General features: G+C 40.9%; 3 protein-coding genes across 5 annotated transcripts; 1 reads left to right on the forward strand and 2 right to left on the reverse strand.

Moving 5' to 3' along the window:
* On the forward strand, positions 1 to 12,170 carry LOC121991805 (pentatricopeptide repeat-containing protein At3g14580, mitochondrial-like). 3 transcript variants are annotated; one of them, XR_006114736.1, is made up of 4 exons: positions 1 to 535; positions 853 to 908; positions 9,626 to 11,412; positions 11,790 to 12,170. XR_006114736.1 is itself a non-coding variant. In XM_042545843.1 (3 exons), exon 3 carries the CDS (start codon positions 10,019 to 10,021, stop codon positions 11,174 to 11,176), a length of 1,158 nt encoding a protein of 385 aa, XP_042401777.1. In that variant the 5' UTR covers positions 1 to 535; positions 853 to 908; positions 9,626 to 10,018; the 3' UTR covers positions 11,177 to 11,611. The 3 variants fall into 3 exon arrangements, 2 of the variants coding, with proteins under 2 accessions (XP_042401777.1, XP_042401778.1); XM_042545843.1 differs by lacking the exon at positions 11,790 to 12,170 and having other exon boundaries at positions 9,626 to 11,611; XM_042545844.1 differs by lacking the exons at positions 853 to 908; positions 11,790 to 12,170 and having other exon boundaries at positions 9,626 to 11,611.
* Positions 11,622 to 15,336, reverse strand: LOC121991804 (brassinosteroid LRR receptor kinase BRL2-like). Its single transcript, XM_042545842.1, has 2 exons — positions 12,719 to 15,336; positions 11,622 to 12,652 (listed from the first exon to the last, which is right to left on the reverse strand). Exons 1-2 carry the CDS (start codon positions 15,242 to 15,244, stop codon positions 11,807 to 11,809), a joined length of 3,372 nt encoding a protein of 1,123 aa, XP_042401776.1. The 5' UTR covers positions 15,245 to 15,336; the 3' UTR covers positions 11,622 to 11,806.
* Positions 15,337 to 17,527: 2,191 nt separating this feature from the next.
* LOC121991807 (U4/U6.U5 tri-snRNP-associated protein 2-like) lies at positions 17,528 to 24,051 on the reverse strand. Its single transcript, XM_042545845.1, has 9 exons — positions 23,603 to 24,051; positions 21,368 to 21,612; positions 20,463 to 20,547; positions 19,984 to 20,169; positions 19,733 to 19,903; positions 19,441 to 19,656; positions 18,259 to 18,430; positions 18,014 to 18,185; positions 17,528 to 17,935 (listed from the first exon to the last, which is right to left on the reverse strand). Exons 1-9 carry the CDS (start codon positions 23,993 to 23,995, stop codon positions 17,842 to 17,844), a joined length of 1,734 nt encoding a protein of 577 aa, XP_042401779.1. The 5' UTR covers positions 23,996 to 24,051; the 3' UTR covers positions 17,528 to 17,841.
* Positions 24,052 to 25,018: the final 967 nt, after the last annotated feature.

Raw genomic sequence — 25,018 nt, forward strand, 5'->3', positions numbered from 1 at the left:
CCGGGCCCTAATCCACTTTCTTTTCCTTTCTACCGCCGCCCAGCCTTCTCCTTAGCACCGTCGCCCAATCGTCAAGGCCACCGTCCACGCTGTGCCGCCCCTTCGCCGGTGCTGTGCCGTAGCCACCGCTGCCAGCCGCAGCCACGGCTAGCGTCGCGGCTACTACAGTCGGTCAACCAACCCTCTGTTCTCCCTTCTCCGCGCGAAGGAGAACCGCGACCGCAGTGCTGCCAGCCGCCGCTGTTCGCCCTTGCTGGTTCTGTCGACCTTTCCTTGGTCGGCCGGCAGCCTAGTTCGCCGAAGCAACTACCCTAGCCAACACCATTGCCCTCAAATCTACGACCAGTTCCTTTGCCCTCGTGAACACCGGCGGCTACCCATCGCAGCCAACCATCGGTTTCGACTCCTCCGGCCTTTGAGAGCAGCCCCACCGCTGGTCGTGAGAGGGACACCATTGCTTTTCTCTTCGTCCGATTCAACTATTGTCATGAGCCACTGCTAGGGCAGTGAATATCCGTCAGGAAGAGGCCAAAGGGTAACAAATTTCTTGACCTAAGCTTGGTTGACTTATTTTAGTTCGGATTGGAAATTTGAATTTGAATGTGATATGTGGATTTGGATAATCAGAATTGTTGTTTAATGAAGTAGGGAATTTAATAAATATGTTCTGATATAATGGAATTGAGTAGTTAACCAAGTAATTTGGTTAGAAATCTGGATCGAGGATTAATTGGATTTAGCTTAGTTAAGCTCTAATCATTTGTAGGGTGAAGGTATAGTGGGATAATTAAGGTTTGATTTGCGTTATCCAATCTACGGTAGATCTAAGTTTGATTGTACTCTGTGTTGCAGGATACTGATTTGAGATAAGCGTTCCGACACTGAGATAGTTAATATCTACATTTGAGGTGGGTAGTTCTTGCTTGCCTTCTTTAGATTTTTGACCTTACGTGCATGATTCTGTTATTTGCATTCCTTGTGTAGTAGCTATTTTTATCTTGATATCTACTCTATGTTACTTCGTGAGCTTGACCTTTTATTGTTTGATCTTGTATTTTGATCTATTTTGATATTTATGCAGTCTAACTTATTATTCTTGCTTGGGTTGGTTATACATGTAGGATATTAGCAGACCATAGTTTAGATGTGTTATATGCCCATGCATTTATACCGTACTATATGGTTATATATTTAAGCTCATGCCTATACGTGTTAGATAGTATACTTTAGGTTATCTGTTTTGGACTGTCGGGACTACTTGATTATGACCTCGTTGTTTTAGGGTATTTATGATGATACCATGGAGTTAGTTGAGATGTTACGACTAGATGGCTAGTATTCTCTAGATAAGATTGGTTCCCTAGTATTCTCTTGATGAGATTGATTGACTGTTTTGATTGCTGTTGTTATACTTGTATGTATCTTGACCGCCCACGAGACATCTATGATAGCGAGTTAACGTGTAGTTCGTAGCTAGATAGCTATGTATATATCCTGTTTGACCACGAGACATACATGATAGCGAGTTCATGTACAATCAAGACTTATTATATACTGGTTATGCATTTGTTTGTGCAGGGTTTCGACGTATTATATGTACTCCTTATTTATTAGTTATACCTGCATGAGCAGGTTAGTAGAGAGTTATGAGTTGTTTATGTTTTTGTTAGTAGTTGATTATATTGATACTCTTACTTGTACAGTAGGTATACTACCTGAGATTGTATTTTCTTTGATCTCCGTACATTATATTGATCAACACTATCTATCTTATACCCGCTGAGTATTTTGTACTCACTATCCCTGCTTTCCCTTTTATTTTCAAGTTAGCAGGTAGAGGATGTGTCGTGTCACTCAGAAGTCACACTCAAAGTCGTGCTTTCCACGTTATGTCTTGTTGCTTTGTATTTGCACTTGGTTTTGTTCATGAATTTTATTCTTGTGTATTTTTATTCGGTTGTGATATTTATTGTGTTAAGCCGTGCCGACATGCAGTCACTTTTAGTTTTCATGTTGTGAGTGGATTGTATAAATCCCTCTATTATGTAGTTTGTTGTTTTATATCTTTCGCTGTGTATTTTCGAACTTATATCATATTGTATCAAATATTATCACAAGGCATATAGTCCGTTCTGTCGGACAAGTACACCTCTGGGGCGTGACACAGACACTGATAATCTTTGAAGAAGAGTTGTTTCGGAGTGGATCAAGTCGACTGAGTCCAGGTGCTCAGACAGGATCCAGGCGTTTGAGAGATGCCACATCAACCAACCGCTAACTTCGACCAGTGACTATAAATAGAGCCCTAGTCCTTAAAGATTAGTATAACACACTTTGTACTCGAATTCATTTATGTTTTAAGTCTACCATTTCAACGTTTGTGAGAGGCTACTCCACCTTTGTCAAAGGAGATCTTCAAGTGGAGCTTTTCAACTGTCTTGGATTAACAAACTCTCTAATTGTAACCAAGTAAATCTTTTGAGTCTCTTAATTTCTTTTTATGTTATTTATTTTCATTTACCTGTTTGTCCTTGCTAAATTCAAATAGCAAGAGAAGTATTAATTCTAAATTGCAGGCTAGTCGCCCTCTCTAGCCCGCCAACCACGACCTACACCTACAACATCAGCTAAGGGACTCTAAGCGGCCGATTGGAGATCCAAGCCGTTGCACCCCCCGAAACCCTCAGACTTGCGGTGGATAGGCCAAGGAATTTTTCGAGTACTCCTTTTTCTCAAGGGATTCTCGATGATAGGTTGTCTCACCATTTTCGACCCTTGTATATCAGAGAATACATAGGGATGATTGATCCAAAAGACCACCTCTACAAATTTGAAAATGCAGTTTTATTGTACCAATACATTGATGGTGTTAAGTGTTGATTGTTTTTGACAACGCTCTCTAGCTCAACCCAACGATGGTTCAACCGACTTCCTTCCTCATCTATCTTATGTTTTGAAGATTTCAAGACCATCTTTCTTCATCATTTTGCTAGCAATCAGAGGTATCATAAGACCATGCTCAATCTATTTACCCTCAAGCAAAGGTCAAAGGAAACCTGGAAGGAAACATTCAGTAGTTCAATCAAATTGCCTTGGATGTTTTTTCGGTGACTTTCGAAGTGCTGGTGAGTGCCTTCTGTCAGGGGCTTGTAGATGGAGATTTTTTCTCCTCTGGTGAAGAAGCCCCCTATCGACTTTGATAGTCTATTGAGCCGAACAATCAAATATGCCAATGTGGAAGAAGCCCAGTTTGCTCAAAAAAAGGAAGTTATTGTCTTGAGTCCCGAGTCCCTCATTTTAGTCGGAACACAAAGCTCCTCCGCCCTCCATGCAAAATAGGAGCGTTGCCGAGCCACCGTCAACCAATGCGTGGAGAAAGAGGTGCAAATGGTGGAGGTCGGTTGGACATAATTCGTTGAACCCCACTTTTTGCTCTTATCATAAGTCCAAGACTCATTCCACTCGGGAATGTAGCAATATACTCAGGGGCTTCGCTGAGTCGACACGAAGTGCTCACAAAACCAGTTTTCCCCCAAGTTCCTTATAAGTCGAGCGGACATTCGACACCTAGCTCATTGCGACGCTCGTCCTCTCCCACCTCTCAGCAGACAGATGTTCCTCAACAGCAAGAGCGTCGAAGTAACTCTCCATCTAATAGCGCCTTAGAGCTCTCTCGCCAAGAAGAGAACTGAAGAGATGCAGCTCGGGGGAATGTTGGTATGATCTCTGGAGGTGCCACCGATGGGGATTCACACCAAGAACGGAAAGCTCACTGTCAGCGACTCAAAAGTTATGGGGTCAGCCCTAGGTAGGGGCAGAAGACCTTAGATAAGCTTTGGGCCTTAAGACCTTAGTGAAGTAGAAGTTCCTCATGAAGATGTCATGATCATTAAGGCCATCCTGGCTAACTACAACGTGCATAGACATGGGTAGTTCAATTAATGTCATCTTTAAAAAGACATTTGATCAGTTGCAGATTGATCTGAAGGATTTGCACCCCACGATTACTGCTTTATATGGAATGAAGTGCAGTAGTTCGGATAAATCCAGTTGGCAATATCATTGGAAGAAGAGCCCTTGATGAGAACTAGGTACACCTACTTCACTATAGTAGATGCTCCTTCCTCTTATAATGTCATCTTAGGGAGACTTTCTCTGAATGAATTTCGAGTGGAGAAGGTTAAGTTCTTCGTTGAAGCACAAGTTAGGGAAGTGACACGAGACTAGGTGGTGGCTTGGAGGTGTTATGTAGACGTGGTTATAACTGACTCGCGCAAGAATTGCAAAACACAGGGAACCGAGGTACAAGTGGTCCAAAAAGTACTTGTGTCTCGGCCGATCATAGAACAAGAAGATGTACAAATTCCCGATAGGCCAAAAAGGGTCACCCGAGTCGCAACTAATCTCCCCTCGAAGCTCATGAAGGACTTGATTATGGGTTTATCATGCAATCGAGATGTTTTCGCTAGGTCATCTAAAGAGGTCACTAGTGTATCCCCGACTATTATGGAGCATCGACTCCACAGTTCTGGATGCATGATCGGTCAAACAAAGAAAAAGAAATCTCTGACTCGAGCAGAACCATATAATTTGAGCGAAGGTCAATAAGCTACTAGAAGCAGGTCACATTCAGGAGATTCAATTCCAAACTTGGCTCACCAATGTTATGCTGGCGGCCAAGCCAAGGAACAAATGATGAGTCTGTGTCGACTCCAGGGATTTCAACAAGGTCTATCCTAAATATTGCTATCCTCTCCCCTTATTGACAATTAGCGGATTTCACTGCTAGAGTGAGCATCTATACATTGGATGCCTGTCAAGCTATCATCAAATTCCACTCGCCCTTGAGGATCAAGAAAATATCAGTTTTGTCACATCCGACGGGATCTTTTGTTACAATGTTATGTCATTCGGACTAAAAAATGCAGGGGTCATCTATCAACGACTTATGGATAAAGTCTTCAAGCAGTAGATAAGAAGGAATCTTGAAGTATTCATTGATGATATACTGATTAAGACTGCCGAGCTGAAGATTTAATTTCTGATGTTGAAGAAACTTACGGTACGCTGAGGCAGTTTGGGCATAAGTAAAACCAAGTAAGTGCCTCTTCGAAGTCAAGGGTGACTATTTTCTCAACTATGTGGTGACTAAGAGAGGAATTGAGGCCAACCTTGAGAATCTCAGGGCTTAGAAATATGGCTCCTCCCCAAAATATCAGAGAAATGGCTCTCAATTCAGTTGAATTTTTGAGTTTCGAATAATGAAGCAGAATATGAAGTTTTGATCGCAGGTCTTCAAGCGGTAAAGAGCATAGGAGCTTCTTGAGTCTGAATTCATTTAGATTGGCAATTGGTCGCTCAATAAATTAGTGGAAATTTTGAGATCAACAATGATCGGTTAAAATGATATGCCGAGGCCTTTGAGAGATTAAAAGCAAATTCCCAAGAAGTTATTTTGCAAAAGATTTCTGAGATGAGAAAAGCTGACAAGTTGGCTAAAATGGCTAGCTCATTAGCTTTATCCTAGATGAGTCGGTTACACAAACTCTTCTAATAGCTCATATCGACCAACAGGTAGAGCAAGAAATACAAGTTGATTTGCGAATCCCTCTTATTTCTTTTCTCCAGCAAGGAATTTTGTCAACTGATCTCGAGCAGGCGAGGACACTCAAAAGGAGGGTCACACGTTTCACTCTAATCGACGACCATTTATATAAATGGACTTTCTTTCGTCCTCTACTTAAGTGCTGGGCCTTGAAGAGATCAAGTATGTTTTATAAGAAATTCACCAAGGTTGTTGCGGGGACCTCAATGGTAGACGAGCACTCGCTCGGAAAGTATTACTGTTGGGGTATTTTTAGCCCACTCTGTAGATTGACTTTGCTCGACTTATGACCACTTGTATTCATTGTCAAAGACATCAAAATAATCTTCACCTCTCGACTGAGCCTTGAGGACATCTGCCTCTTGCCCCTTTGACCAATAGGGCATAGACATTGTGGCCCTTTTCGATTGAGCTCTATCTGAAAAAGTTTATTCTAGTCGCCGTGGATTATTTTTCTAAATGGGTGGAAGCCGAAGCCCTGACAAGGATAATAGAAGGGGTGGTCATAAATTTCATATGAAAAAACATTCTGTGTAAATATGAGATCCACACAAGTTTATTTCAGATAATGGTTGACAATTCCAGAGCCAAAAACTTCGAGCATGGTGTCAGGGCTTTAATATTCTTCAAGCCTTCACCTCCGTAGCATATCCCCGAAGAAATGGTCAGGCAGAGGTGACCAATCAGGAGATTATTAGAGGGCTCAAGATCAATCTTGATCAATGCCAAGACAGCTGGTGGAGTAGTTACCAAATAGTTTATGGACTTATTAGACTACACCCCACGAGAGCTCAGGGATGACTCTTTTCCATCTCTTTTATGGAGGAGAAGCAATGATTCCTGTGGAGATTGGTGAGGAATCCACTAGATGATGTATGTATGATCAGAGTAATTTTTATCAACGGCTGTTGGAGTTGGACCTGGTTAGTGAAAGTAGGGAGAAAGTTGGCGCTCAGCTCGTAGCCTATTGGCAAAGGATGCATAGAGCTATAACTGAAGAGTCATCCTTCGCATCTTTCAAGTTGGCGACTTAGTATGGAAAGGATCAAACTCGTAATAAGCTGAAACTCTAATGGAGCGGGCCTTACAAAGTCATTCGGAAGCTATCTTCGGGAGCTTACTATTTACAGGATTCCGACGGGAAGGAGTTGGATTGATCATGGAGCGCTCATGACCTGCAACCCTATCGGTTTTGAAAAAGTGTATCCTATGTATAAACTTTTTGTTTAATTTACTAACATTGAGTACTCTATACATATCTCTCTTACGGGGTAAATGGAAAAGCTCAGGATAAATAGCGCCTCTCCCAAAAGCCTCTATGGTCTTCATCTCCTTCTACAATCACCTCTCTTACGACTCAAAGATGATTGGGTTGTCCCGAGCTACAGACTTAGCGGGTTGGCATGCATAAAGACTACGACCGCTCGCTGGGCATAAAGACTAAGACTCCTTGCTTGACATAAAGATAATCTGGTTGCTTTGAGCCAAAGACTTAGTGTGTTGCCACATGTAAAGACTATGACCACTCGCTAGACACAAAAATTATGGCCGCTCTCTCGACACAAAAATTATCGGATTGTCCCGAGCCAAATACTTAGTGTGTTGCCAAGCGTAAAGACTATGGTCGCTTGCTCGACGTAAAGATGATCTGGTTGCCCGAGTCCAAAACTATGGTCACTCGCTCAACGCACCTACCTACGACCTTATCAACGATCTCCTGCCCGGTCGGATTCATTCATCTTACAATGATCGACTATCAGAATTCAATACTTCACTTAGTTTGATTTTATAAGAGTAATAGATCGGAAGATGTTTCATTAGAATTGATAATAGAGTGCTAGAGCATTACAAAAGTCCCTATGGAAATTGGAAAATTACAAAATTGCACGTCAAATGAAGTCAGCGAAGGCGTTTCAGAAACATCTGTGTAAATCTTCTGAAGGCTCACAAAGTCTTTAGGGAGCTCAGCCATAAGGTGCCCTACCTCTCAGAGCTGCTTTATGACCCCTTCATCCCTGTAGGAGAACATCCTGATAGTTTGCTCATTGAAGAAATCATAAAATTCTACCGATTGCAGGTATTATGTTCTTTTGGCCCTTAATGCTCAGTTTCTCTGGCCTTGAGGTTCTCTAGCTCAGTCCTGGTGCAGTTAGTACCGATGGTCAAACTCAGATTTTGATAAATGACAAATGGATTAAAATTAGGTGATATGTTTGTCTAATCTTTTTACCGTGCGTGTAGGAATTGACGGGTCTAGAGGATTTGATACTATACTGAAACTAGTTAGTTCTAAGGACCTGATAACCGGTATGAAGTCCAAATAGGTCAAGGTGTGACTTGATATTTGGCAGGAAGTCTAGCTGAGTCTGCGGGACTTGAGGCTGAAGTCCAGTTGAGTTTGTTGGCTGACAAATGGCAATGTCACTTTTAGTATGCTTGTGAAATAATTTAAAACAGATATGGATCTCTAAGATTGTTTTACCAGATTGACATGGATATTTGTATCTTTTCAGGAATCATAGCACAAATCAATTGAAGTTTGTCCTTAACTTAAGGAACTGATTGAATTGAATGGGAAGAAGAACAACTCTAAAAACCTGCTATGACTAAGGCACTGGCCAAAACATTTTAATAAATCATCGTCGTCATCGTCGTCACCATCCTATCCGTCTCATGTAAGGGTGTAATCGAGTCGAGCCGAGCTAAACTCTTGAATGTTTGAGTTTGACTTGTTTATAATCGAGCTGAGCTCGAGCTTTATTTAACGAATATATTCATGGCTCACGAGCTTATTCGAACTTTTATTGAGCCTAAATGAACTTAATAAATATAAATTATAAATTTAAATATTCATTAAAATCTAAATTATATATTTAGAAAAAATTATAATATTCTTCTTAAAATTTATAATTTTATTTTAATAAATAAATTTAATATATTTGTCTATATTTTTCATAAGTAGAGTGTAAAATCTATAAATTTAATATCCAAATTATTATTATTTTTATTTAAAAGTTGATTCATGAGCTTAACGAACGTGTGCACGAGCTAACGAGCCGGGTATTGTAAAGCTTGAGCATGGTTTGTTTATCTTAACGAGCCTTATTAAACGAGCTCAAACGAGTTTTTTATCGAATCGAGGTTCGAATAGTTCACGAGTGGCTTGATTTATTTACACCCCTAGTCTCAAGGACTGACTACATAAATTTTATCACTCAATGGTTATATCACTAGTAACTTGTTCCTAACAATATAGCTCCAAATGGCACATAAAAGTTTGGTGGATGTCTGGATGATATTAATAGTCTTTTCCTAAAATATAAATTAGAGAGGATAACATGCTCAAGGAAAAAACTTAGATTCAGAGATTAAAAGTAAGAAACTGAAATGTGAAGACACTGTAACTCCAATAGCACTAGTCATCACATACATATGCTGCAGCCACTTAGTTACAACTCAAGTATAAGACTCTGGGAAAATGTCATCTTAATCGTTAGTTGTAGAAGAAGAAACATTAATTATAGGTCAAAGACATTTCATTTAAATCTTATATACTATTTAATATTGCTCCACACTTAAATGAGAAGAAGATGCAACTCAAGTGTATATCTCATTTCCTCTTTGATTAGGATTTGAGTTTCTACCAGTGAAACTTGAGCATGTTTTTCTTCAATTGGATAAAGCCTTTAGCTGCAAGTTGGCATCAGCCGCTAACACCTCTTCACTAGGCATCCTGCAATCTCCTTTTGAAAGATAATCCACTTTGACAGCAACTTTTAATATAACAGACATGTGAGATACATGTTAAAATAATATTTTACTACTGAATATAAATAGTAAGATCTAGTACTTGTCAGTCAAATGAGAAAAAGAGAAATTCCATGTTCAAGGAATTAAAATGATTCATAGGTTTATAGCTTGACTAGGTCATGTTCTACATTTCTTCTTTTTTACATTTTGCTCTTGATGAATCCATTAATTCACAAGCTGACTTCTTTCCCCAATGAACATGCTTTGCAGGCTGATAAACATCAATTGAACTTCAAAGACAAGTACTCAAAGTTGTATTGGAACAATCACCTAATGCACCCTTTGTCGTGCCATGGATGCCAGGCATAGCAGCATTCTCTCCTTGGTGTTAGTAACACTTGCAGGAAGAAATATTTAGCCATTTTACAAGATTGACTACTTCTCACGATGCTGCCAGGATTTTCTAGGAGTGATGGTGAGATTTCATGTCATTATTCTATACATGCTTGTAAAATTTAACAGTGGTATCTGTTCTCATTAGCGAATCAGTTCTGGGCTCCAGACTATGACTCTCAATTTGCAAAACATTTGAGTGAAATAAAACAGGATATATGGGTGAGGATTATTAGTGAATGCAGGAAATAAAACAATAAAACAGGACATATGGTTTGCAGAATTGCGTCTCAAACTGCCCTCAATGGGTCACTTGCTGATTATAGCCTGATTAGAATATCAAGATACTCTACATTTCTCATCTCAAAGTCGAATTGCAAGCTTGACAATGATGAATTTTGGTTGGATAAGTTGGATCAAAAGGATTGGCTTGCACCAAATGCAGTTCTGAAAATATTTAGGCATGTGAGAAACTCTGAATCAATTATTACTGCATTCAGAAAGGCATCTAGTCGTATGGATTATAGGCCTAATGAAACATTTTATAGTTTATTGATCAATAAACTTGCTCATTTTGGGAAATTTAGTTATGTTGATGAACTATTGGAAAGGGCAAAGCAGGAGAACTGTGAACTCTCAGATGATTTTTTTTATAGATTGATCAAAATGTATGGTAATGTGGCAAATCATCCTGATAAGGCCATTGAGATTCTCCTCAAGATGCCAGATTTTAATTGTTGGCCCACTGTCAAGACTTTCAATTATGTTCTTAATATGCTTGTTAATACTCGGCAGTATGAAGTTATACATGAGGTTTACTTGAGTGCTCTGAGATTATGTGTAACCCTGGACACTTGTTCCTTTAATATTCTGATCAAAGGCTTGTGTCAATGGGGAAAGCTGGATGCTGCTTTTTCTGTGTTGCCGGAAATAAGAAACCAAGGATGTAAACCTAATGCAACTACTTATTCGACAATAATGTACTATCTTTGTAAGCATGACAGGGTAGGTGAAGCACTTGATCTTTGCGAGACAATGGAGAAAACTGGTTGTTACCCAGACACTATAACTTTCAACATTTTGATTTCTGGCCTGTGCAAACAAGGAAGAGTGACCGAGGCTATGGGGATGTTAAATACTATGAAATTAAAGGGATGTTATCCAAATTCAGGCACACACCAGGTGCTACTCTATGGTTTGCTCAGTTCAAAGAAATTTGTGGAGGCTAAGTATTTTATAGATACAATGATCTCTGAAGGTAGCAGGCCAAGTTTCTCATCATACAAAATAATTATTGATGGCCTTTGTAGTGAGGACTCATTGACTCATGCTGAGATGGTGTTGGAGCAAATGGTGCATCAGGGATTTGTTCCTCGAATGGGGACATGGAAGATATTACTAAAATGCATGTTTTTAGAAGACAAATAACATTCTTGCGTATTTTATGTAATCACACGATTATTAAGGAAGCAAAGTGAAGCTAAGGCACTGCACAGTGATTTCAGATTGCGGGTAGGATAATTCTTGTCGTTTGTAATGACTACTTTGGTTCAGCACTTCTTCGAGGCTCTTTCATTCACCAATTGCCTCCTATAGACTCAGGGGTTACTTCTCCAGTCTCCAGACGGAGGAGAAACGAAGAATAGACTTGACTCACTGACATGGTACATTGTTTTAGACTTCTAGCTTTCATCAGCAAATTCGAATGCCTGTTATCTGTTGTAGAGTAGTTCTTTTCATGATATGTTTTCGTTCTCTGTACTAGTGTTTTCTTTGCTATCAATTTGTTTTGATGAAAATTTTATTTATTATTTTGGGTGTATAAATGATGACTGCCAACATGTTTAAATGCATTTATAGCAGGAAAAAAAAGTAGACAATTTCGCATTCTCTTTTTATTTTATTTTAAGCTTTTTATTCAAAATTTCGAGCTTCAAATTGTTTTGACTTGTAATTAATCACAGACAGGATTACATATATGATAAACCCATTAATATATATATATATAAATATATATTTATTTATATTTATATATATGCAGAATTATAAGGAGTAACATTAAGCTACGGCGATCGCCGCCGCTACATCTCCGGCCGGCCTGAGCTCCTTCAGCAAGGCCACCACCTGCAGCATGTTCGGCCTCTTGGAGGGAAAGTCATCCACGCACTTCAACGTGATCTCCAAGAACCTCTCCATCTCCTCCTCCGCCGCCTCCCCGCCGCCCATCAGCAGCAACTTCCCGTCGAACACCTCCCGCCCTTTCCCCTCCCTCACCTTCATCTTCACCCAACCCACTAAGTTGGTGTCCCCGAAGTCCTCCTTGTCGGTGGGCCGCCGCCCGGTAAGCAGCTCGAGCAGGACCACCCCGAAGGAGTAGACGTCCCCCTTGGCCGTGCAGCGGAAGCTCTGGTAGTACTCCGGCGGAACGTAGCCCGGTGTGCCGGCGAGCGTGCTGACGCTGAGGTGGGTGTCGAGGGCGCTGATGAGCCGGGCCATGCCGAAGTCGGAGGCGTGCGCCTCCATCTGCGCGTCCAGCAGCACATTGCTGGACTTCATGTCGCGGTGGATGATGTGGGGGATGCAGTTGTGGTGGAGGAAGCAGAGGCCCCTGGCGGCGCCGCGGGCGATCTGCTTTCGCGCCTCCCAGCTGAGGGCGGGTTCGGCAGCCTTGTCGGTGGGCGGCGAGTGGAGCATGTCCTCGAGGCTGCCGTGGTGCATGAACTCGTAGACGAGGAGCCGCTCCTCCCCCACCCTGCAGTATCCTAGCAGCGGCACCAGGTTCTTGTGCTTAATCTTGCCCAACGTCTCCATCTCCGCCATGAACTCGCGGTCGCCCTGGTAGCTCAGGTGGATCAGCTTCTTGATCGCCACGCACGATCCGTCCTTGAGCGTCGCCTTGAACACCTGCAACAACCAGAGCCAAAATTTAGGGCAGAAAGTTTCACTCAATGGAGATTTTCTGTGATGCACCTCGCCGAAGCCTCCGCAGCCGATTAAGCTGGCGGCCGAGAAGCCGTTGGTGGCCTCAATGAGTTGCGAGAACTTGAGCTTGTGGAGCTGCCGCTGGAAAGTGGCCACGTTGATGCTCAGAGGCTCCTTCTCTTTCTCGATCTTCCACGTCGTGGCGGCGTGCGCCGCCTGCAGGCTGTTCAGCATCTTCGCCTCCTCCGCCTCCCTCCGCCGCGCCCGCATCGCGATCGCCCACACGATCAGCACGCACAGCGACGCCACCGACACCAGCACGCCCAGAACCACGCTGTTCGCCCAGGCCGCCGCTGCCGGCGGCCCCCTCTCCTTCCCCTGTTCCCTCAGCGGCGCCGTGCTCGGTAGGTTCCCCAGCGCCGACTGGCACGGCGGCAGCGGCACGCCGCAGAGTCCTGGGTTGTTCGCGTACTGGCTTGCCGGGAGCGTCGTGAGCTGCCCCAGCGCCGGGATCGGGCCCGACAGGTTGTTGTCCGAAAGGTCTATCTGCACCAGGAACGAGAGGTTGGAAAACGACTCCGGGATGCTCCCTTGCAAGCGGTTGTGCGAGGCGTCGAAGACGCCGAGGTTCCGGAGGCGGCCGAGGCTCGCCGGAATCTCCCCAGTCAACCTGTTGCGCGCCAGGGCCAGCACCTGCAGCACCAACATGCCCCCGAACTCCACGGGGATGCTGCCGCTGAGCTCGTTGTACGAGAGGTCGAGGTACTCCAGCGTCTGGAAGTGCGCCCAGTCGTTTACCGCCGCGCCGGAATAGAGCCGCGTGAAGTCGCAGGTCTTCAACGTCGGCACCTGAAGCAGCCTCTCCGGCCTAATGCCGGCGAACTCCAGCAGCCCTCCTACCCCCTTACAAGAATTCCCAACATTCCTAACGAACGCCAGCGTGTTCCCCGACAGGATTCCGCTCGGCGCCTTGACCCCCAGCTGCCGACCGAGGCGCGGTGGGATTGTACCGGTGAGCTTATTACTGTTGAGGTCGAGCCACACCAGACTGCTACATCTTCCAAGCTCCCGGGGAATCTCGCCGCTCAAACTGTTGTTGGCGAGCTGCAGGACGGCGAGCCGGGAGAGCAGGCCGAACTCCGGCCGGACCTCCCCGGTGATTCTATTGCTGGTGAGCGCGATCCACTCGAGGTTGCTGCAATTGAACAGCTCCACAGGCATGTCGCCGCTGATGAAATTGTTGTTCAAGATAAGATTCCGCAACCTCGAGCACCGCCCGAGCTCCGCCGGAATCGGCCCCTGCAACCCGTTGAACCACATCATCAAGTGCTCCAGGCCCTGGAGCCGCCCGAGCTCCGGCGGTATCGGGCCACGCAGATAGTTGATGCTGAGATCGATCGTCCTCAACCTCGAACAGTTAGAAAATTGAGGCGGGATTTGGCCCGTAACCAAATTATCAGGAACTCTCAGCTCCTCGAGAGAGGACTCACTGGAACAACCCAATGCCGGAAAGGATCCATACAACTTGTTCGAGCTTAAATCGGCGATCCTCAGGCTCTTCAAACTGAAAATCGAGCTCGGAAACGGTCCGGAAATGAAGTTACTGCTCAGGAGCAAACTTTCCAGGGACACGAGATTCTCGAGCATGTCCTCCGGCAGCGCACCGGACAGGTTGTTCTTGGCCAAGTCGAGCAATTGCAGAGAATAGCAAGAGCAGAACGAGCCGGGAATCGCTCCGGATATGTAATTGTTGGAGAGCTTCAGCTGCAGCAGCGATCCACAAGCGTTCCCCAGAGCGTGAGGAATCCGGCCGGTGATGTAGTTGCGAGACAGGTCCAATCTCTCGAGCCCCCGGAGCTCGCCCAAAGCTTCAGGTATCTCCCCTGCGATCGCGTTGGCCGACAGATTTACGTACTTAAGACTGGTGCAATTGGACAGGGAAGGCGGGATCGCGCCGGCGATGCGGTTCGCAGAGAGATCCAAGTGCACTAGACCACTGCAAGAGTTCTCCACCGCGATGGCGCCTGACAAATTGTTGAAGGAGAGATCGAGAGCGTGGAGACTGCCCGAATTCAGACTCAGAGAGCCAGTAAGGTTGTTATGGGAGAGGTTCACGTAGGAGAGACTCGGATAGCTCGAAAAGAACTCATCGGGGAGGACACCGGTCAGTCCGGAGTAAGAGATGTCGAGCTCCTTCAGCGAGCGAGGGAGCTGGAGCAAAGAGGTGGCGGAATTGACGTACAAGTTGTTGAAAGATAGATTGAGATTCCAAAGCATGTCGAGCGACGCCAGAGGATCGAGAGAAGGAGTTCCTGAGAGGCAGCCGCCGCCTAGATCGAGCTCGATCGCTCTTCCTTGCCAGCAGACCACGCCGTGCCAGTTGCAGTGGCTCTGGTTGAGCTGCCAACTCGACAGAACTCCGTTGGGATCCTTCCCGATCGTGCTTCTGAAACGGAGCAGAGCATCTCTGTCTGAGTTTGCGCTGGAATCAAGAGACGAGGAGGAAGGCAGCTCCACGAAGAGAACAAGAACTAGGACAGCAAAGAAGATTTGAGGAGCAAATGGGAAGGCCATGGAGGAGGAATCGTCGGGAGGGTGCTAAAGCTGCACGAGAGAGATGGAGAATAAATTCAGTTAATAAGCTGCATCGCTTTAGCTTTTGTGGTGCTAATGATGAGAGAGGGAATGTTTGCGTTGGTCAAACACACAATCCAACAACCTGTGCCTTAGATTACTGAAAGATCCGAGGGTGGTCATCATAAGCAGCGTGGAAATCTCAATTTATCTCAGATCCCACAGCACCAAAAGAAGGCCCTGCAACCTTCTCTACTCATTCAAAGGGAGGACAGATTAAACATGTATTTATTTTGGAATGCTTTGCATGCACATAAACTACACAAAAGTGTGTTCGAGTGCATGAAGGGAGGGTCCTTGTGTTCCTCATCCGAAAGACAGACATGGTCCACCTCAAAACAAACCATCAATGGCATCTGTTATTAATTCTCCTCATATTCCTCCACTTTTTTTCTTCCTTTATGCTGGCATCACCTTGGGCTCTCTTGTTACCCAGTTTAAATCTTTAAATTTTTCTGTTCTCGTGTCCTCTGTCGATCGGACGGACCAAATTATATCTCAAAACTTCATGACATTCTTAAAAAGTGTACAATATCCTCGTGATATGCAAGACATCCTTGAGATGTCATATCTTCTCTTTTGGTTCTCTTATTTAACTCCCAACTGCACCATAATTTGGAACTCGTGAAAGAGTATTTTGCTACTGAAGATGAGATTTACCCAGTAAAGCCTTTCCCTCCACTATAAAATAGAGCAGCATGTTCTCCAGTAGAGGGTGAAATGTCCACTCGATACTCCAGTTTGATTCGACATTTTAGTATTATTATCACCACGAGCACACGTGTGATCATAATTAGATCAGCGTAATGTGGTTTGAATGGAAAGCAATGAAATTATATTAGGTACATCATTCATTCATTCATTGATTCTTTGGTTTTAGCTTTCCAGTAGTGTTGTTTTTTTTCCTGGGTCTAAGATCTAAGTTTTGAAGAGTGTTTCACAATTTATTTGAACAGAAGCCACATTTTAATTTCCATTCCATGCGAAATGGAGGACTCAGGAGGTCACTTCAGTTTCACTTATTGATGATTGATGGATTAACTCTCAAGGTAGAGACTTGAAGAATAACAACTCTTAATTTGTGAGATTAGCAAGGAGATGTGCTTTTCCAACATCAAAAGTTCTGCAGAATAAAACAGTCTCTATTTTGCAACTGTATTGATACATTCATCCCAAGGATCAAGTGGAAACCAAACGAATTATTGTTTGTTCTTGCTTAGAAACTTCATGTCCTTGCTTTAAAAAGAGAGAAACAAATCGAATAAATAGTATTAGCACTCTCATGGTTCTCATCAACAATCAGCCAACAGAGTCTTTGTTCTTGTGAGACTGGAAGTCACTGAATTCAATATATATAATAATGTGATCGATTCAATCCAGTTATCTGCCACGCTGAGCAAAAGCCGAGGTGACAGTAATGAACAGTGTGTCCTTGATGCTGCATTTTCACCGGGAGAAGATTTCAAATCTCTCCTTGCTTACATCGGCCTATGGTGAATTTGTTAAGCTACATAATGTTGTTCAGACATCATATTTATGTTCAATAGAAGACCCCACGCCATCATTGCCATCACCTCATCTTCTTTGTTGCGAAGCCTTGGTGTCACTGCATGTGGTCCGTCACTTTGTTGGAACCTAAACCTCAACCTCAACCTCAACCTCAACTCTGCCTTTAAATGCTGTGTTGTCTTTTAGGTGTTGCATGGTGTGTAAACTAAAGAAAATGGCGTGGGTTGCTTACTTTGTTAGGATCCCAAGGAGTGAGGATGGAGCTTTCCAATGGAGGCGCAGGCTTCAGCTTTGTGGGAATGTAAGAGTGCGAGGCTGAATCATGACACCTCCCACATGCGTCTTTTCCCATCAGCCACATCCTCTCTGTTATGATTCCTTACGTTGTGCGATTATTATACTTCACACGCCATTCTTCTTGCTCATTGGAATCGCTGCAAAGCGCCGCAGGAAAGTATTTCACTATTTCATACCTTTTAGTTTTCAGCTCCTCGAGATCCCAGAGCTCCTCGTGAGTCAGTGCTGCAATCTAAACCTAATCCAGAGCAACACTTCAATCTGCTCTTTCAGCTCCTTGAGATCACACAGGCTCTAAAATCGCGTAGTTCGTGTAGATCACAGGCTCGACCGTCCTTGGGTGAGGTCAGTACCTGAGAGCCATCAGATTAGGGACAAGTCATTCATATTTCGATGCAAACATGTGACATGTAGATGTACATTCTAATTCTGAAGCATAAATGAATGATTCAGGGTCCTGGAGAGCCTGTTGTGACTACAAGTCTACCACCAGCTTCATTACAAAAATCCCAAGAATCAACATCATAAATGACCCACTTTTCTTGCCGGTGAATAAGAATACTCTTCATTACATGACCATTTGATACTGTAAGCACAACAAATGAACTTAAAACTAACTTCAGTCATGATTATGCCCTGCAAAAAAGAGCCGCCTTGATCACACAATTCGTAGATTCTACATCTTCCAAATGTAAAAAAGCCAAGGTTAATGTGAGGAAATCATGCTGGGATCATTCTTGCTGCTCATATATTTGCATATAGGCCTCTGATAGAGCAACCATTTGAGGAAGAGTTTCAGTGACGTGGAGATCCTGCATCTCGTACCTGAAAGAAATAATACTCAGCAAGCCAGAAGGTAAATAACAAACATGATAACAGACTAAACTTTCATAACCAAGATACCAGAGCTCTTCTGATTTACGCTGCACGAACACTCGATAATATCCCTCGCCTGGCTTCCCATCGTGAACTATGTTCCCTATAAGATCATATTTTGACCGCAACTTCCTCTTGTCCTTTGGCGGGGGTAATGGAATGTAATCCTTCAACTCAAGATTCTTCACAGGGAAGTTAACTGAACAAAAAATATCCACAATCAGATACAACTACAGGAAAATAATACTTCAAATTGAAGGAATTTAGTATACCAAGTGTAGGATTCTTTTCTATGAAGAAGTTATTTTTTGTAAATCGACGCATGTGAAGAATCAAATATTTTGGCAGTCGGATGACCCGATATCTCATCCTAGCTATACAAGGCCGGACAACCTCTGTGACAGTCTCACCATCAAACTTCTTCAATATATTGAAGAGAGGAACCTACAAAAAGCAAATGCCAGATTAGCTTTCCTTAATTAACCAGCCTAGCAATTTCAGAACCAGTAGTCTTCCACTTCCAGAACTGCCAATTTATTGATATACGACATGCTTACAGTAACTAAATAGTGAAAATTTCAGATCCACATGTTAATTAATTAAACTTATATAAGAACAACTAGTTGAACTAACCATCCTGGAATATAAATCAGAGGATGCCTAACCCAAATTAAAATATGGTAAGTAGTCTGATCTGTGATATATTGTCACTATAGTAACTATGTATTCCATGTAGGCCACTCTCACTATCAACTCGAAATTGTTCAACAATGGTTCAGTATTCAGTATCTAAACTGACCCAAGTGAAGAGAACCAAGAACGAAAGGAGAAATAGATATCTATATCTATATCTATATCTATATATATATATAAGTGTTGGTGGGGATAAAGAACTTCACGCATTGAAAAGTCTAACATTAAATGAAATACTAGATATAGGACAAGTCTAGAACTTAATAGTTTTGCACCATAAAGATCATTCGGTCTTGTATAAAATCTTGAATAGGTTTGCATCATATAGATTCCTCAGCATTTGGATAAGATACTCAAGGGAAAGGAAGCTCAGCAGTGCACTTATTAAAATCATGTGGGATAACTTGCTGCTTATTAGTGTTGCACATACAACTAGCAAAAATGTATGCAGATAATCAGCTGCAGGAAAAACGCTACTTGCAGCATTTCTACAATTACTTCCCAGCATGCATTTTGCCAGCAAACAAAGACCCATAGTGCTAATTAGTATAGTATTCCATTAGATAATTTTCTCCAAACAATAATTTTTCAAGAATGAAAAGAAAGGGAACTATGAAAAATTCAAAATGCATACACTTTGAGACACAAAACTGAGGTAGGTTTGAGAGATTAAAGATCTGTAACCCATTATCTATAATAGGCGATCACTGAATAGGAATATAAAAGATTCTCATGAATATATAGGCATACAGGATTGATACCTGAGGAATAATGTTCTTCTCCATTGCATCCTTAAACAGGGGAGGTGGTGGTAGATCAAGGCCAAGCATTAGGAACGAAACTTTAGATGTTTCCCTGACAATATTGTCATCTGGTAATCCACCCTCTGTAAAACTATTTTTATTCTGTTCGTCTTCATTATCTAGTTTATCAGCAATAGATTTCTTTGGCATCTCTTTTACAACCTCCAATTCACCCTGCAAAGCAAAGTAACCAACAATAAAAACAGGAGTGAAACATGCAGATGAATAACCATAACCTGTAGGGAAATACCTGGAAACAGTCATAAATAATGCTTCGATCCTTTTTCTTCGAGAGTCTAAGTTGTGTATGCAGTATATTCAACAACCAGGACATAAATTCAACAGGATCTGATTGGACACCTATTTGGAATCGCTTGTTACTAGCCTTCATAACTGCCTGTAGAAATTCATGGGGGCTGACCTGAAAAGGAAAGATCAATATGTATCGCTGCCTCCAAACAAAGTATTAGCATAAAGAAACAGAAGGCTTTAGAAACTGACCTGTCCCTTAAAGTTCCTTGCATGCCAAATTTTTCGTGTAAGTTCTCCAAATCGATGAATAAGTGGAGATTTGCTGTGTTGATAGTTTTCAGGGATTAGGAAAAAGTTCCTCAGGGGAGTCACTCTCATCAAAGACTGAATTGTGACATTAACAAAATCAGTCTCCTTGATATTGTTGAGACCCACCTAATAACAAGGAAAAAATTTGACAAGTTCACAACAGCAAATATAAGGATTCTGAAAAAGAGAATGAATAGTCATAGTCAATCAAGAATATAAAACCCCAGAACACCCTTGCAGTCCCATAGAAGCTAGACATTTATTTAATAATAAACTCTGTTCTAAACTCTTGAATTTATTTATACCATTCAACTGGAAGGTATCAAGCGACTAGCAGAAAAACTAATTGTTCTGACATACTTAAAAACATATTTCGTGAAAAGCTTGTGCAAGCCATTGAGCATATATGTTGAACATACCATTCCAGGTAGATAGTTGGAACCATCCAGTGCTCTTGACCATTGTCTGTTTTCATCCAGGTGCAGAACTTGTTCTCTAGAAAACCTGAATTGCAAAAATTGTATGCAGTTAGCCCGAGTAAAAACACTTCCACGTTGTCTGAATAAAAAAAGACAAAATTGACTAAAACTATATAACTAAGTTATCAAAATATCAACAAATTAGTGAACTACCAAGAAATACATTTGATGCTTTGGTTATATAAATAGTGTTCCTCTATGAAATTAACTAACTGAACGGTCAACAACAATTCTAGACCGAAAGTACGTTGTCCAGTTCAGCCTTTCGGAGCCGACATTCTAGCTACTTTTCCTCAGAAAAATAAAGCTGCCTATTTCCACTGAAATCTCTTTTTATGTTTCAAAAAAACAAACTATTGGATATCACAGAAAAATTGTATAAATTGCCAATTTACCTATAATAAAAACTTAGCTACAAGTATGACTAGTACTTTGTCATAGTGGCCAGTTTAAGTTCTCTTTTCTTCTAACTATATCTTAAGCCATAGAGTATGTGCCATGTGCCTAGAAGCTTTGTTCTCACATTACAAACTGCTATTTTCAGTAATCATAAAACCAAGAAAAGCCCATAAATTCACAGAAAACAAAAGAAAGAAAAAGCTCTACCTATAAGGAACATGGACAAAGAAAAAAACAGTCTTCTTTCATTAGTTAGTCTTGTATCCAACTTACACTATATGGAAAATGTACAATAACTACTTCCTCCAGTGATACTGGAAGATGAAGCATGTTGATAATACTTGGTAAAAAAAAAATTAATAAAGATTAAGTATGTAAACGTATTTCGTATTGTTACAACTCACATCCAAGGAAGAGTAGAAGAACCGCATATAATACCACATTACCTTGGGTTTAAAACATGCCGGATATCATCTAATGATGAATCATCAATTTCATATCCATCAGGAAGGCAGTAAACTTTTTCTGTTTGAAGATTAATGTATACATGGTGACCTGCTTCAAGACTGTGTGTATATGCATGAGAGTTCAAGCCTCGTCCTTGGTAGTACTTTCCACAAACCAAGCATGCATATACATTTAAGTTTGAGAGAGAAATGGAACAAAACTTCTCAAAGTCAAAGTCCAAAACCTGCAATAATTAGATAACAAACGTTAAAAGAATGCAATCAACAAATGGAATCTTCATGATTCCTTTCTCTTCTCTCCTATTTGATCCAACCATTGTTAATAAATTTGGACCCAACTTAATTACCTGATATCTTTGTTGTCCTTTCATTTGATTACTACTTTTGTTTTTATTCTCTCTCCTATCTTCTTCAATTATGCAAACTCTATTAGTAAGTCTAAATAAATCAAAATGGCAACAACAAAAAACCCTGATGGTTCGGTGCTTCTTTATCCACATATTGGTGGTTTTGGCCCATAGAGCTTTTCATCAGTGAAAAAACAAAAGATAGATATCATAAACCAAAATCTCATCACAAATATCACATATATTGTTTCTTTAACCTAGCATCTTATTCCTCGGTAATTTAGACCCTCTGGTCTTGCAAAGGAAGTGGTTTGCTAATGAAGAGGATTTATATAAATTTGATTGGTGACTAAAATTGGTTAGAATTTAAGCATTTTGATCCAGCAATGGAATCTAACAACTTATTCTTTTTGAAACTATATTAATTGATAAAAAAATCAATATAGTAATGTGTTTACTAGTGTTATGGCTATTAAGTGTGAACATTAATATGACTACTCGATGATCTCACCCATCATATTCGAGATCAACATCTTTGGTTATCAGTTTTAAAAGACTAAATTTGAAATTTAAATCGTGGAGAAAATTTTTAGAAACTAAAGGATCAATTTAATTTGTTTATAAGAAAAGAACTAAGTGGGTAACTACGATGTATTGACATAAAGTTTATGTAAGTGAGAGCTTTAGATATCATAGATATATCATTCAACAAGAAGATATTAAAGAAAATACAATTACCAGGATAAAGAATGAGTTTAAATAATGAGGGGCTTTCTGTGATTGTTGAGTAAACAAATCAGAGAGTTTGAGCTTAGAAAGTGACACAAAATAGTTAATGTAGAAGATATAAGAATATGCTAAAATGAACGTGCGGAGTTACTGAAAAGTATAAAATACATAATCCTATTATTAGAAACTAGAGAGTGATTATGTGTGGTTTCAATAGAATATAAAGTTTGGGAAAACAATTTAAGATGGTATGGGCATGTGCAAAGGTGACCAGTAAGTTTCATAATCTGAAGAATTAGTATAGTATCAATTAGAGTGGAAGGTGTAAGGGGCAAAAAGAGAAAAAAGACAACATTAGTGACAGAAAAACATTTAATTGATTTGAATATTATTATTAATATAGCTTTGTATCAAGCTCAATGGAAGAACAAAATTTATGTTGCCAAACCCAAATTATTGGATACATATGGCTTGCACAATGATGTAAAAGAATTGAGCCGAACATGTTAATGGTCGTTTCCCTTATTGGGGAAGAATGTCACAATCCGAGAGCATTGGCATGGCATACATGATTTTACTCGAGCAACAGATAGAACTTAGCATATTGGATCATCCAATAATCACTCATGGCCTTATGGACTAGTGAAAATTATGTTAATAGTGAACCATCTCCTTATATGTAATGAGAAAATTTTTGCACAAGCATGAATTATTGCTGAAAACTTACTAGTGCACTGAAGAAAGAAAGTTCATCAAATCTGTATCTCCAGTTAAATGTGAACTCAAGAAGTCAGGCTTTATATAGCTAATTGTTACGAACTAATTAAAATTTCATAGTGTATCTGACTGTACTTCCATCATAAACTTAGTAGAAGACTAAGACACAACAGAAAATAAAATGATCCGTACTCAAGACTAGAAGGCTAATCCAGTTTCCTCCAGCTGAATTCAAAATTCATAATCTGTTTTCGGTTTTTTATCTAGTCAATTTTGAACAAAAAGTTCTGTAATTTCTATAAACATAGAACAAAAAGTCCGAAATGCAGCTATAAAATAGGTGTCCGAGCAGAATTCTAGGGCTTTGTCATATATTAATCCAGAACGAACTTAGATTCTACGTAACAAGCAACAGAAGAACCTGACGATTGACGGTATCGAGATAGGGGCAGTCCCTCCGACGCTCCACCTGGCGCTGACGTCTCACCGGTTCCATAAACCGGCTGCCGTCCTTCTGGTCCTCCCCCTCTTCCTCTACGTCGTCTCCTCCATCCCATGCTACTAGACCACCTCCATTCTCGTTAGTCTCCCCGCCACGATTCCCCGGTTCATATCCTCCATTATCCTGGCCACTCGACTGCTCTCTCCTCCCCGTGATCTCCTCGTCGTCGATGCCCGTATAAACGGCGAGGCCCGGGAGAGAGCCGCCGTCTCCTTCTTCGTCCAAGACGTTTGGAATCGTCTGCCTCTTGATCGCCTCCGGCTCGTCATGGAACTCGTCTTCTCGGGATTTCCTCTTCCCCGGAGCGTCCATGGGCGTCGGAATAAACCCTAGCGTCACTTACCTAATTTTTTTATATTTATGATAATTATGAATGTTTTTAGACTTCTTTTCCCGACTTTTTATAAAGGACCCACTCAAAGTTTTGAAATCCCAACAATTACAAAGCACACCAAGATTTTAAATTTTCCAAAGACGCACTTAATTCCAAAAATATCCTTTCCCTCTTTTCAGTCCTAAACTAAGATAAAAATAAATTAATTTTTTTATTTAAATGAATCAAACTGAATGGAACCAATCAAGAAAAAATAAAAATAAAAGCTTGATTATTTCATAAGGAATTTCATATAAAAGTCACTAATACCTCTATTTTTTTAAAAAAAATATGTCTCCTAAATTTATCTATATTTTTAAAAATTTAATAAAAAAATAAAAAAAAGTAAAAAAATTATAAAATTAAAAGAATGTTAATAAAAATAAAAATATTTTTATATTTTTAATAGCTAATTACCAGAGAGAGAAATAAAATAAAATTAAAAGAAAAACAAAATAAATAATTAAATAAATAATTATTTTGGTGTTCTTTTATTAAAGCATTATCATCTTGATGCTACTTTGATCAATTTATGGCTCTTGGGATTATGGTGTAACCACATAGTATTCATATTGTCACTCAGGTATTCACGATTCGAGTCCCAGTTATGACGAATTTATAAAAAAATTTCCTCCAAATGGGGTATGCAACTAAAGGATGCTGGGCTCCTGGACAACTGGACTGTCCGCTGCGAGCATTTCCCGATTTATCCTGGTGGTCGATGGAAAATTTTTGTAGGACCGGATCAGTCATCCCAGGCTCAACGTTACTCAGCCTGATTAATTATTTTTTTTACTTTGATCAAATTATCATCATCTTAATATTGATTTCATCGAAATATCATCACTTTGATATTGATTTCGTTAAAACATCATTGTCTTGATGTTAATTTCTTCAGAGCACTTCATCTTGATTTCGTCAAAACATCATCACCTATAAGACTATGTTGAATTTTTAAAAAT

The sequence above is a fragment of the Zingiber officinale genome, chromosome 6B (assembly GCF_018446385.1).
Source record: "Zingiber officinale cultivar Zhangliang chromosome 6B, Zo_v1.1, whole genome shotgun sequence".
Classification (NCBI taxonomy): Eukaryota; Viridiplantae; Streptophyta; class Magnoliopsida; order Zingiberales; family Zingiberaceae; genus Zingiber; species Zingiber officinale.

Bases quoted from the DNA above. Each gene is read 5' to 3' on its own strand.
- LOC121991805 (XM_042545843.1), top strand. From the start codon at position 10,019: ATGGTTTGCAGAATTGCGTCTCAAACTGCCCTCAATGGGTCACTTGCT.
- LOC121991804 (XM_042545842.1), bottom strand. From the start codon at position 15,244: ATGGCCTTCCCATTTGCTCCTCAAATCTTCTTTGCTGTCCTAGTTCTT. The intron at 12,653-12,718 runs GTGCATCACAGA...TGGTTGTTGCAG, and splicing joins GCTGCGGAGGCTTCGGCGAG to GTGTTCAAGGCGACGCTCAA.
- LOC121991807 (XM_042545845.1), bottom strand. From the start codon at position 23,995: ATGGACGCTCCGGGGAAGAGGAAATCCCGAGAAGACGAGTTCCATGAC. The intron at 21,613-23,602 runs GTTCTTCTGTTG...TAATTATTGCAG, and splicing joins TCGATACCGTCAATCGTCAG to GTTTTGGACTTTGACTTTGA. The intron at 19,904-19,983 runs GTCAGTTTCTAA...TTTCCTTTTCAG, and splicing joins CAAGGAACTTTAAGGGACAG to GTCAGCCCCCATGAATTTCT.